The sequence below is a fragment of the Hemiscyllium ocellatum genome, chromosome 12, assembly GCF_020745735.1.
Source record: "Hemiscyllium ocellatum isolate sHemOce1 chromosome 12, sHemOce1.pat.X.cur, whole genome shotgun sequence".
Taxonomy (NCBI): domain Eukaryota; kingdom Metazoa; phylum Chordata; class Chondrichthyes; order Orectolobiformes; family Hemiscylliidae; genus Hemiscyllium; species Hemiscyllium ocellatum.
This window is the reverse complement of record NC_083412.1, coordinates 62,111,167-62,125,579: the sequence shown is the minus strand read 5'-3', so window position 1 is coordinate 62,125,579 and position 14,413 is coordinate 62,111,167. Positions and strand designations below refer to the sequence as shown.

Here is a 14,413-nt window from a genome sequence, read left to right as displayed (position 1 = left end):
GTTTTCTGGTCTCTCTCTACAACCCTTCTTGTAAAGTGGAACTACATTAGCTCTTCTCCAGTACTCTGGCACCATGCCTGCGGCCCCTACATTTCCTCCTTCGTCTACTACAACAGTCGTGGATGCAACTCATCTGGACCTGGGAATTTGTCCCCTTATGAATACATACAAGCCTCTAATACCTCCTCGCTTCTAAGATCAGTATGCTCAAGAACTTTATAGGCCATCTTTTCAAAGTCTATAATTACATCTTCCTTTTCCCGAGTAATGAAAGATGTCAAATACTCATGCACATTGCAGGTTGGTTAGCAAGTTAGAAATGTTTGTGATTTATAGGTCCACAGCAGCATAAATTAGAATTGGCCAAAAGATAGGAAACAGCAGATAAGTATAGATGGGCATTTCTCAAAATGGAATTGAGTTGAAAATGATATTCCCCAGAGATCAGCGTTTGGATCCTTGCTTTTTCTGATTTATTACAACAGGCTGTGGACCAGATGGGCCAAGTGGCAAAAGAAGTTTAATTTAGATAACTGCGAGATGCTGCATTTTGGGAAAGCAAATCTTCGCAGGACTTATACACTTAATGGTAAGGTCCTAGGGAGTGTTGCTGAACAAAGAGACCTTGGAGTGCAGGTTCATAGCTCCTTGAAAGTGGAGTCGCTGGTAGATAGGATAGTAAAGAAGGCATTTGGTATGCTTTCCTTTGTTGATCAGAGTATTGAGTACAGGAGTTGGGAGGTCATGTTGCCGCTGTACAGGACATTGGTTAGGCCACTGTTGGAATCTCGCATGCAATTCTGGTCTCCTTCCTATCGGAAAGATATTGCGAAACTTGAAAGGGTTCAGAAAAGATTTACAAGGATGTTGCCAGGGTTGGAGGATTTGAGCTACAGGGAGAGGTTTAACAGGCTCGTGTCCAGCGGAGATTCACACGGATGATCCCTGGAATGGCAGGTCTAACATATAAGGAACGGCTGAGGATCCTGGGATTGTATTCATTGGAGTTTAGAAGATTAAGGGGAGACTTAATAGAGACGTACAAGATAATACATGGCTTGGAAAGAGTGGACGCTAGGAATTTTTTTCCGTTAGGCGAGGAAACTAGGACCCATGGACACCGCCTTAGAATGAGAGGGGGTCAATTCAGAACAGAAATGCGGAGACATTTCTTCAGCCAGAGGGCGGTGAGCCTGTGGAATTCATTGCCACAGAGTGCAGTGGAGGCCGGGACGCTAAATGTCTTCAAGGCAGAGATTGATAGATTCTTGTTGTCTCGAGGAATTAAGGGCTACGGGGAGAACGCTGGTAAGTGGAGTTGAAATGCCCATCAGCCATGATTGAATGGCGGAGTGGACTCGATGGGCCGAATGGCCTTACTTCCACTCCTATGTCTTATGGTCTTAGGCTGCGGCTGTTTTCCCTGAAGTGTCAGAGGGTGAGGGGTGACCTTATAGAGGTTTACAAAATTATGAGGGGCATGGATAGGATAAATAGACAAAGTATTTTCCCTGGGATTGGCGAGTCCAGAACTAGAGGGCATAGGTTTAGGGTGAGAGGGGAAAGATACAAAAGAGACCTAAGGGGCAACTTTTTCATGCAGAGGGTGGTATGTGTATGGAATGAGCTGCCAGAGGATATGGTGGAGGCTGGTACAATTACCACATTTAAGAGGCATTTGGGTGGGTATATGAAGAGGAAGGGTTCGGAGGGATATGGGCCGGGTGCTGGCAGGTGGGACTAGATTGGGGCTGGGATATCTGGTCGGCGTGGACAGGTTGGACTGAAGGGTCTGTTTCCATGTTGTACATCTCTATGGCTCTATGGGTGTTGAGGGCAAAATCTCTAAATTTTGATAATAAGCTAGGGAGAATACTTAATTGTGGATGATACCAAATGAATTCTGAGAGATATTGACAAGTTAGCCAAATGGACCAGACCCCTAGCAAATGAAATTCAATGCAGTGAAATGTGAGTGTTAATGTATTTTGGTAGACCAGTCATGGGGAGATAATATAGATTCAGTGGTATAATTTTAAGGGAAGAACAGGAACCAAGGGACTATTTCAAGTGTAAAATTCTCTGAAGATAACCAAGCAAATTGAAACAGTTGTTAAGGAAGCTTGTAGGATCCTTAGGTTTATAAATAGAGGCATACCCCATAAGGAAGTGATGCTACATTTCTCCAAATCATTGGCACATTTGGAGTAGTGTGTTCAGTTCTGGGCAACTAATTTAAAGGAAGGTTGTTGAGAAGATCAAGAAGTGATCTTACTGAGATGTTCACATTTATGAACAATTTTGACAGGGTAACGAAGGATATTCTGTTTCCACTAGTTGGTAAATTAGTAACCAGGGGTCACAATTTCGAGATTATCAGCAGGAGAGCTGGGAGTGAGATGAGATAACTCTTTACTCAGAGTTATAAGGATTTGGACTGCACTGCCTGAGAGTCTAGTGAAGGCGGTTTCAAAAAAAAGAGTTGGATATATATTTGAAGGTGATGACTTTCAAGGCCTATGGAGATGGACTGGAGAATGGGACTAGGTGGGTTGCACTTTGGGGACCCAGTACAGACACGAAGGGTCAAATGGCCTCCTTCTGTGTTGTAAAATTCTATGATTCAATATTCTACCAATGTTGTCCAACTTCACACACCTATTGGCCCCTCAGTGCCAGTACTCTTCCCCTGGTTATTCTCCTTCCTTTGATATATTTCAAGAACAGCTTGGGATTCTCCCTAATGTTGTCTGCCAGTGTGCTCTCTTGTCTCTCCTTTGCTCTTCTAATTGGTTTATTTGAGATCCACCGCAGCACTTCTTACACGCTCTACAGCCTCCATAGTTTTGGTCTCTTTGTATCTGTTGTACACCTCTCTGTTTCTTTTTATCCAGTCCTGAATATTCCTAGACATCCATGGCTCTCTGGGCTTGTTGCTCCAAACTTTCACTCGAAAGGAAACTTGTCGGCCCTGTACCTTTTTGAACACCTTCCACAGTTCTGCTATAATTATCCTCATGTAGCTGTTCCCAATCTATTTTGGCCAGATCCCACCTTACTTTAATAAAATCAGCCTTACACCAATCCAAAATCCTTTTCTGCAGACAATCTTTCTCCTTTTCTTTTGGAAAATGCATCACTGCTGTTGATATTATTAATAACTCTCTAGATAGAAAAATGGGAAAACTGTTCTGTGACAAAGTGCATCAGGACAGTGCATCTTTGGAACTATTATATCCTCACACCTTTACTGTATATTTAGAGTTACCGATAACTGAAAATGCAGGTTTGTCTGATGTTTCACTGAAGAGATTATTATCACATTTTTAACTCCCCTACATAAATACAAGAATAAGCATAAAAATCAATAATGCTTTCAGAAACAAATCTTTCTTGTTCCACAATAGTCACATGGCCAGAAAAGTAAAGGTACAAAGTTCATCTTGAATAATCATTTCTTTCAAAGATCAATTCCAAAATTAAAAATCACACAACACTAGGTTATAGTTCAACAGGTTTATTTGGACGGACTAGCTTTCAGAGTGCTGCTCCTTCATCAGCAGAGCCACCTGATAAAGGTGCAGTGCTCCAAAAGCTAGTGCTTCCAAATAAACCTGCTGGACTATAACCTGACGTTGAGTGATTTTTAACTTTGTCCACCCCATTCCAACATCGGCATCTCCAAATCATGAATTCCAAGATATTCACTTACCGTGTTTGACAGATGTGCCATTATTTTCAATGAAAGGCCAGACAGACGTATTGCTGGCTGTAAAATAGTACGAAAATACCATTTAATAGCTTTAAACGTTTATTTCTTCTTTCTACTTAATTCATAAGATGATCAATGAATGACTGTTGGATCACAAAAGAATTACTTAGTAAAAATCAACTTCTAATCAATTCCACCCAAGAAGAAACAGGATAATTGTATCGCTTTTTTGTGTTTTGAGTCATTCTGTTGAATTTTTATTAAATTGAATATAACCACTGACTGAACTTTGAATCACTCACTTTTGGCCTAGTTCCTTTTTATTGGCATGCATCCATTTGGCAATCAATCAGTCGGAGTACATCATTATCCCTCATAGAATAAACTACATAGTTTGTCAACTGGTAAGCAACTTGTTCTGTACCTTATCTACACTGTCATATCTAATCTAATGTTATAAAAAAACTGAAAGAAATGTAACTTCAAATAAAGTTGAAAAAGTTAGCATGCCTTAGTAGCAGACGGGAATCAAAAATATTTGGCAGGAAAAACAGTTAAAGCTTTAAAAGACAAACAGAATTCTCAGTTTGCACTAGAATTCAGTTCAAACGTGTACATTATCTTAATTTGTAATTGCAGTAGTTTTGGGCACCTCATTCTAGAAAATGTATAAAAGCAACAGAGAAGTGCAGGTCAAATTCACGAGGATGTAACTAGCAATGAAGGAATAGCTAGAAGAGAAATGGGACAAGTCCACTGGAGCAGAAAGGAAGGTTTTCTGTTCAACAATACATATTGGAAAACTCAGCAGGTCTGGCAGCATCTCTGGAGAGAAATCAAAGTAAACCTTTCACTTGCAGTGACCCTTCTTGAGACCTATTGAGCTTTTCCTTCAATTTCTGTTTTTGTTTTGGATTTCATGCATTCTCAGTTCTGTTGGTTTTTTTTTAAATGGTCAAATCTGATTTCTGTCAGATTCTGGCCTATGGGAAGGATTTTCTTTGTTTTTGATGGACTCAATAAAGCAGCCAGGCTGCACGAGGACTCCTTAACAGAAGTTGTGTGAGTGTAAAAAATGAGGTCTGCAGATGCTGGAGATCAGAGCTGAAAATGTGTTGCTGGTTAAAGCACAGCAGGTCAGGCAGCATCCAAGGAATAGGAAATTCGACGTTTCGGGCATAAGCCCTTCATCAGGAATCTAATGTTGTTTCATTTAATACTTATGAAGTCATCACTATGTAAACTATTAAAGGATATTCAGAATCAAATTCAACAGGAGAAACGACTTGATTTATGTTCAAGTGCGGAAATGTGTGTGAAATTGCCAGTGGAGTCAAACTGAACCAGATATTGTACCTTATTATAGGATCAATTTGACCCATTTTTGGATCGGCAATGAAGATTTCACACTTATTTCTAGCACTCGCTGTTATTGACTTTGGTTCATTTTGATTGTCTTAGCAACGTTTATTCACCTAATTCTACAAACCTCATAATTTATGAGACAGCAACAAGAAATGAAACCTAACCGGCTTGTGTGGTTATCTATTTTTATAGTTTCGTGTGTATGCACTGGAGGGGGAGGAGATGTTGACATTTGAATATGTCCTAGCAAGAAAAACTGAACCCTGCAAAGGAGAAAGGACACTTGGAGGTTGGGCGGGATAAATAAAAAGGGAGACGATTGTAGAAATAATGCATACTGTGGAAACGGCAAAAGTTGAAAAATCTACAGGGAGAGGAAAAAGAATTACAAGCACGCAAGAAGTGAATGTAGGGATTGGCCAGTCACACTCAGTTGGGATATTTGTCTTGGCCCAAAGCGGCTAGACTCGGGTCACTTACCATGTCCTTCAGCCCATACTGGAGCGAGCAATCCGCTTTCCCCTTCTCCCGAACCACAGCCTTTGTCCAAGCGCCGGTGAAACGGTAAAGAAATGCAACATAGAACACAACCAGCAGGAGCAGCAACCAAGCCAACTCCATGGCCGCACAGGGGGAGACAAAAGGAAGCAGATTGCCAGCGATGTGCGAGCGGAGCCGGGACGGTCAAGCTGCGATGTGTCCGCAGCTCCCGCACGGAATGATCGCCCCAATCGATCCGCCCCGGGTTTTCCGCTCCCGCAGATTTCCTGGACCTGCACCGACTGCTGTCATTAAAGGGGAAGGTCACATATCCGCATTTACCCGGTCAAAAATTTACACATGAAAGTGCGAGTAAAGGCATGAGTAGCAAGGGGTTTCGTTGACAACACAAATTGGCGAAAGAATGCCAGCAGGTCTAGCAGCATCTGTGCAGAGAAAGCAGAATTAACGTTTCGGGTCCAGTGACCTTCATTTTTATTTGTTTCTGAGTTCCAGTATTCGCAATTCTTTGTTTTTGTTTTGTTTAGACGTTTTTATTAGGCTATTTTGCTGATGATGTTCAGGCAATGCAGGGTCTCCTTGAGGGTTTTAATAAAAGATGTTGCATAATAATATCTCTGAATATCTTCTTTAGGAAATATATACGTTGGCATTGAGGGAAGACACTCACTAGTCATTGCGAGGCCAAGGTTAATGCTCCAAAAGGCTTTATTGGTACAGTGTAGTGTCTGCCAGTGTACACTCCATAAGCATCTAATAAGTAAGTTAAAAAATGTACAAGTTGGTATTGAGCCTCCAGAACAGTACATTGTTTTGATCACATGAAGACACCACATTCACAAATCACTTAATCTCCATTTTCTTCAACCGCTTACTTTATTCTCGATAAAGTTTCTGTTAAAACCAAACTTGAGGGAGTTCAACTCAGAGGGCTATTGTGCAGTGGTAATGTCTCTACCCCTGACCTCTTGCACATATCCAAATTTTATCTCATTGGTGACTAAGCCTTAAGATGCCTAGGCCCACAGCTCTGGCGTACTTTACCTAAACCTTTCTTTGTCTATCACTCTTCTTCCTTTAAAATACTCAATAAAACCTATTTGACAAAGTTTTTGATCATCTGCTGAAACATGTTCCCTGTTTAATTTGTTTGCTAACAATCACTGGAAGTGCTTGGGGATGTTTAACTACTTTGACTTGTATTTATATATCACACTCAATGTTGTGGTCCTAAAACTTTAGTCTTGACTTTTCTGGTGGGGGTGGGGTTTGATAGAATGTGAGTCTGGTACAGTGGGAACTTGATCATAGGTAGTAACTCAGGTAAGTTGGAGAATGTGGTGAGCTTTCCAATCTTATTAGGTAAAAACAATGACTGCAGATGCTGGAAACCAGATTCTGGATTAGTGATGCTGGAAAAGCACAGCAGTACAGGCAGCATCTGAGGAGCAGTAAAATTGATGTTTCGGGTAAAAGCCCTTCATCAGGAATACATCTTATTACCAGGGCTTGATTTGAGTAGACCTTTTCACTGTTCCTATCTGACAATAGTCAGATTGACCACGGATGTGATGAGCTGGAATGTAAGTTTTGCAGCAGGAGTCAGTGGAGAATGCATTGGGCATGATAGTAGCTGAACCTCCAGCAATAATTGGGGAGGTTGGGAAAGCCTTTGATAACCATTAGACAGGTTGCAACCAAAGCTCATCTATCAACGGATCCTCAGCATCCAATTGCATGGCTATCATCCTCCTCCCTTGCAACCCATCTTTCAACTCCTGTCCTCTGATTCTCTACCCACACCCACTGGTTTCCTTCTCCCTCCAGCATGTTATCCACATCTTTGTACTCTGATCATACGAAATTGGAGTAGGAGTAGGCTATTCGGAACATCAAATGTGCTCCACTATTTCATAAGATAATGGCTGATCTAATTGTGGCTTTAACACTCCTTAATGGCTTACCCTCTGAACCTTGACTCCCTTGTAGATTAAAATTCTGTCTAATTCACTCTTAAAAATATTTAATGATTCAACTTTCAGTGCTCTCTGGTGAAGAGAATTCTAAAGACTAAAAACCCTGAGAAAATAATTTTTTTCTCATCTCATTGGAATACCCCTGATTTATGTTTTATATTCTCCCAGGAGAGGAAACAACCTTCGACATCTGCACTGTCAAGTCCCCTCAGACTCTTGTGTGCTTCATTAAAATAATTTTTTTCCAAATTTCAATGAGGACGAACCTAATCAGCTCAACCGTTTTTCATGAGTTAACACCTTCTTCACAATGATGAGCTAAGTGATCCTTTTCTGAACTGACACCAATAGAAGCATATCCCTCTTAAGTAAGGAGACCAACACCTCACAATGCTCTAAGTATGGTCTCATCAATGTCTGCAACATCTACAGAAACACTTCACTTCTTTTATACTCTATTCTGCATTGCAAGAAGTTCAACATTTCATTTACCTTCCTAATTAGTTAACTCTCTCAGTTGTTGTGACTGTGGGTTAACGGTTTGTGATTTATGAACAAGGATATCCCTACATCTCAGTATTGTACAGTAACTTTCCTTCCTGCTTGTATAGTTACCTTGCCTAAATAGACAAATTTTCCTACATTACTCCATTTTACAAAATTTTAGGCTATTCACTTGATCTATTTACATCCTTTTATGGACTGTTTATTCTCCTCTTACTTTTGTATATATCTTTGTATTGGCAGCAAATTTGACAGTAATACAGTCAGTCTCTTCCTTTAGGTGATTAATATAGATTGTAAATGAGAATGTGCATTAGTGTGATGCTGCAGTAGTTACAGTTTGTCAAGTTGAATGTGATTCATTCATCCCAACACTTTTTCCTGTTAGTTGACCAATTTATTAATTTGAACAGCATTTAAATTTGTCCAAAAATTAACATTAATGAGACAATTTCTTTCACTGAATTCTTTTTAAAAATCACTTATTCTCTAAATGTGAAGGAAGCATTATTATCCACTTGTGGTTGTCCTGAGGTAAATAGTGTATTCAGCCTACTACACTTTTTCTGATTTTGCTTCGCATTATGTACAAAACTATTAAAATATAATACTGTACTCCAATAACGTTTAGTGAAGCAGTTCTTGAAAAATAGGCTGCTTTAATTAGATTTTTTAAAATGTGTTTTCAAGGTCACTTTATATAAATTAAGCAAAACCATTATTTTCTAACTTAAGTGACAGAGATTAAAAAAATGTTTCTTTCTCGCCTAAAAATAAGTTAGTTTCTTCCCTTCACAATAATGGATTTAATTCGGAAGAACAGCAGTGAAGATGAATCTTGTCTCAGGAGATTGTAAAATAGAATTATAGACTAGAAATGAAACAGTCAGAAACCGTGCTATTCACCTTAATGGCAGGTTACTGCACAGCTAACAACATACGACACTGTTTACCATCCACCTAATGGCATTTTTTTATCATTGGGCCGAGCATTAACAAATAAATTATTAGAGCATGTAAAAAGGCATTGTAATAATTTTTGATAGTTTTCTCAAGCGCTATGTTTTGGACCCAACCAGGAATAAAGTTAGTTCAAGTTAGTTATATGCAATGAAACATGACTCATGATCCAATAAGAAATCACATAGTAAATTGTTGTGGTTCTGTTCGCCGAGCTGGAAGTTTTTGCTGCAAACGTTTCGTTCCCTGGCTAGGGAACATCATCAGTGCTATTGGAGCCTCCTGTGAAGCGCTATTCAAAAGAGCCACAACACACTGCAGTACACCAGAACTGCAAAAAGAGGAAGAGGAACACCTATACAAGGTATTCGCCAAAAACGATACCCACGCAACTTTATCACCAGATGCCTAAGAGATAGACCACGGAATGAGGACATGCCACAACCAAAAGGACTAGCCACACTACCATACGTCAGGAGCGTCTCAGAACTGACAGCCAGACTACTGCGACCCTTAGGACTCATAACAGCACACAAGCCAACTTCCACACTCAGACAACAACTCACTAGAACAAAGGACCCAATAGCCAGCACGAGCCAAACTAACGTAGTTTACAAAATACCATGCAAGGACTGCACAAAACACTATATAGGACAAACAGGAAGACAGCTAACAATCCGCATCCACGAACATCAGCTAGCCACAAAACGACACGACCAGCTATCCCTAGTAGCCATACACTCAGACAACCAGGAACATGAATTTGACTGGGAAAACACTACCATCATAGGACAAGCCAGACAGAGAACAGCCAGGGAATTCCTAGAGGCATGGCATTCATCCACAAACTCCATTAACAGACACATAGACCTGGACCCCATATGCAAACCACTACAGCTGAAACTGACACCCGGAAACGGCAAGAACATCCATCAACAGACACATCGACCTGGACCCCACATACAAACTACTACAGCTGAAACTGACACCCGGAAGCGGCAAGAACAAACCACTATAAATACCGGAAGAAACATCAAAGCAGCGCTTCACAGGAGGCTCCAATAGCACTGATGATGTTCCCTAGCCGGGGAACGAAACGTTTGCAGCAAAAACTTCCAGTTCGGCGAACAGAACCACAACAACGGACACCCGAGCTACAAATCTTCAACCAGACTTTAAACATAGTAAATTGCCCACTGGGAATTAGTGATCATAATAAAACTGAATTCCATGCTAAGATTGAAAGTGAGTTACTCCAATTACAAGTAAGAATTTCAAAGTTAAACAAAGCCAATTACATACCTATGATTGCATAAATGGCTAAGGTTGCTTGTGTAAGTTAACTATAAGTTACAATAGTGAATAAACAGTGGGAAGCCTTTAAAGAAATAATGTGGACCATTAAGCAAAAGTATTTTCTATTGATAAAAGGTCAGCTAAAAACCTCTGTCTGTGACTTATTCAGAAAATGGGTGTTAGATTAAAGTAAGAATCTTACAACTATGCAAATAAAGGTTCCAAATTTGAGGATTGGGAATGTTTAAGTTACCAGCAAAGGCCCACCATAAAGTTGATGAGAGGGGGAAAGAGTAGAATACAACAGTAACCTAACAAGGCTTATAAAAAAAGAGCATTTACCCAAAAGGGCCATCCAACATTTTCAAATGGCAGAGGGAAGGGATATTTCAATTTTTCTCTCACTTTATTTAGAAATAAATATTCAAAAGAATAGTAAAAATGAATTTCATAAAATTCCAAAGCAATATATTGATATTTTAAATATATGGGTAATCAATAAAATTGGCTATTAAAAACTGCCAAGCAGCATAGCCTACTCATAACATTTATCTTTTCCATTAAAAAGCAGAATTAAAGAGAGATGGTATAAGCCCCAAGTCCTGTTCACCACGGAAAAGATGGAGACATGGGCCAAGCTAAGGAGTTAGATCAAACTAACAATGACCAGATGCTTGTCTTTGGTGACATATACTTTGAGCTTATTTTAGTGGAGTTTATACAAAAGTGGAGCTCAGATTTCAGTTGCTTTCACCCTCTGTGTTTTCCCTCCTGCCGCCTAATTTATACATAGTTTTTTTTGTGGAGGGAAGGGAAGAAGGTGGGTTTATATCCCAACCCTTCTTTGTTTCAGGGTTGCTCACATTGTCTCCCTCAATCACAGACTCCTTTCACATGCTTGTTCCCTCACTTGGTGCCTCACAACCCTCACTCCCTCACACTCACTCCCTCCATCCCTCGTAATAACTAACTCTCTCCATTGCATTCACTTCATCCCTCCCTGAATCTCTCAGTCTCCATCCATCCCCCACTCTCTCACACACACACACACACTTACTGACTCACTCACGCACTCCCTTCCTTCCTTCCTCACAGACTCACTCTCTCTCTCACACACACAAACACTCCTTTTCTCTCACCTAGGGCCCTGCTGGCTCAATAGCCTGTTCTGCCATCTTGATTGCAGTCCTTTGGAGGACTAGCACATGTGAGGGAAGGAGGGAAGCACTTCCTCTGCTGTCTTCCATGACTTGGTTCTTTTTCCTACATCCACAGGGAAGGCATTCCAAGCCTTACAGTGTCTCCCACAACATCCTCAGCTCCTCCCTCCCCTAGCCATTGGTGTTCCTGGTGCACAGGCATCAATAAAAGGCATGAATAGGCAGGAATAAAACTAGCCATGTTTACATAGCTCACTGCTCCTCCAGTCAGAGACAGTTTCGCTCTCATTGCTGTGATGGGCTCATGAGTGAACCTCTCAGCAGTCAATGTGGAAGAGAAACAGTGTCTGAAGAAAGGACCATCTGCTGGTTACATCTTCCAGCTGTCCCTGTGGTGTGTAGGACTCTACCATTGAAGGCCCAACAGGCCCCTGTCGGACAGACTTAGTTTACTTTTTGCTTCTATTTCTCTTCATTTTCCATTGTAAAATTGGAGGAACAGGTTGTCCAGCTACAGAAAGACTGGATTGGTGTACTGTAATTCATAAGAACTCCACCTGTAGATGGTACAAGGAGTGCACAGGTCGAAACTTTACCTGGCTTGACTACATCACCACAAAGCAAGACATGCAGCTACTTTCTAGCCTGAAGAATGGACTATTTAGCCAGCCTTTGGTGTTCAGGGAAATGGTGACTGCTGAGTCCCTGGTGGAAGTGGGAAAGTCCTCACTCCTGTCCTCACCACCAAGTTCAAATTAAACCTAGAGACCTAATCAAAAGTTTGAGATTGCCAAAGACAAGCTTAGGTTTTAGGGACATATCACTCAAGACATTGGAATCACAATTGATTCACAATAAAAAAACAAAAATGATTTTACCAGGAACGCCACATAAGCCTTATTGAAGAAGAACAAAGACAATCTTCCTCTATTGAGTTATCAGTCTTCACCTCTACAGAGCAAGTTATTTAGAGTCATAGAGATGGACACCATGGAAACAGACCCTTCGGTCCAACCTGTCCATGCCGACCAGATATTAGATTAGATTACTTATAGTGTGGAAACAGGCCCCTCGGCCCAACAAGTCCACATCAACCCTCCGAAGAGCATCCCACCCAGACCCATTCCCCTACATTTACTCCTTCACCTAACACTACAGTCAATTTAGCATGGCCAATTACCTGCACTAACCTGCACATTTTTGGACTGTGGGAGGAAACCGGAGCACCTGGAGGAAACCCATGCAGACACGGGGAGAATGTGCAAACTCCACACAGACAGTTGCCTGAGGTGAGAATTAAACCCAGATCTCTGACGCTGTGAGGCAGCAGTACTAACCACTGTGCCACCCAACCCAATCTAGTACCACCTGCCAGCACCCAGCCCATTTCCCTCCAAACCCTTCCTATTCATATACCAATCGAGATGCCTTTTAAATGTTGCAATAGTACCAGCCTCCACCACTTCCTCTGGCAGCTCATTCCATACACTCTCTGTGTGAAAAAGACCCTTACGTCTCTTTTATATCTTTTCCCTCTCACCCTAAACCTATGCCCCTCTAGTTCTGGACTCCCCCACCCCAGGAAAAAGACTTTGCCTATTTACCCTATCCATGCCCCTCATAATTTTGCAAACCTCTATAAGGTCACCCTTCAACCTCTGACGCTCCAGGGAAAACAATCCCAGCCTGTTCAGCCTGTCCCTATAGCTCAAATCCTCCAACCCTGGCAACATCCTTGTAAATCTTTTCTGAACCCTTTCAAGTTTCACAACATCTTTCTGCTAGGAAGGAGACCAGAATTGCATGCAATATTCCAACAATGTCCTGTATAGCTGCAACATGACCTCCCAGCTCCTGAACTCAATACTCTGACCAATAAAAGAAAGCATATAAAAAGCCTTCTTCACTATCCTATCTGCCTGTGACTCCACTTTCAAGGAGCTATGAACCTGCACTCCAAGGTCTCTTTGTTTAGCAACACTCCTTAGGACCTTACCATTAAGTGTATAAGTCCTACTAAGATTTGCTTTCCCAAAATGCAACACCTCACATTTATCTGAATTAAACTCCATCTGCCACTTCTCAGCCCATTGGCCCATCTGGTCAAGATCCTGTTGTAATCTAAGGTAACCCTCTTTGCTGTCCACTACACCTCCAATTTTGGTGTCATCTGCAAACTTACTAACTGTACCTCTTATGCTCGCATCCAAATCATTTACATGAAGGACCCAGCACCGATCCTTGTGGCACTCCACTGGTCACAGGCCTCCAGTCTGAAAAACAACCTTCCACCACCACCCTCTGTCTTCTACCTTTGAGCCAGTTCTGTATCCAAATGGCTGGTTCTCCCTTTATTCTGTGAGATCTAACCTTGCTAATCAGTCTCCCATGGAGTATCTTGTTGAACGCCTTACTGAAGTCCATATAGATCACATCTACTGTTCTGCCCTCATCAATCTTCTTTGTTACTTCCTCAAAAAATTCAATCAAGTTTGAGAGACATGATTCCCCACACACAAAGCCATGTTGACTATCCCTAATCAGTCCTTTTCTTTCCAAATACATACAAATCCTGTCCCTTAGGATTTCCTCCAACAACTTGCCCACCACTGACGTCAGGCTCACTGGTCTATAGTTCCCTGGCTTGTCCTTACCACCCTTCTTTAGCAGTGGCACCATGTTAGCCAACCTCCAGGCTTCCGGCACCTCATCTGTGACTATTGATGATACAAATATCTCAGCAAGAGGTCCAGCAATCACTTCTCTAGCTTCCCACAGAGTTCTAGGGTACACCTGATCAGGTCCTGGGGATTTATTCACCTTTATGCATTTCAAGACATCCAGCACTTCCTCCTCTGTAATCTGGACATTTTGCAAGATGTCACCATCTATTTCCCTACATTCTATATTTTCCATATCCTTTTCCACAATAAATACAG

The 14,413-nt window shown here is 41.3% G+C and overlaps 1 protein-coding gene across 1 annotated transcript in view; it reads right to left on the bottom strand.

Annotated features, from left to right (window-relative positions):
• Positions 1 to 5,922, bottom strand: part of LOC132821089 (uncharacterized) — a 49,378-nt gene extending 43,456 nt beyond the window's left edge. The window contains exons 1-2 of the mRNA XM_060833608.1: positions 5,558 to 5,922; positions 3,713 to 3,769 (exon numbers count right to left, since the gene is read on the bottom strand). Of these exons, the coding sequence (XP_060689591.1) occupies positions 3,713 to 3,769; positions 5,558 to 5,698 (198 nt within the window). The 5' untranslated portion in view covers positions 5,699 to 5,922. The remainder of the gene's footprint in view (positions 1 to 3,712; positions 3,770 to 5,557) is intronic.
• Between the last annotated feature and the right edge of the window lie 8,491 nt (positions 5,923 to 14,413).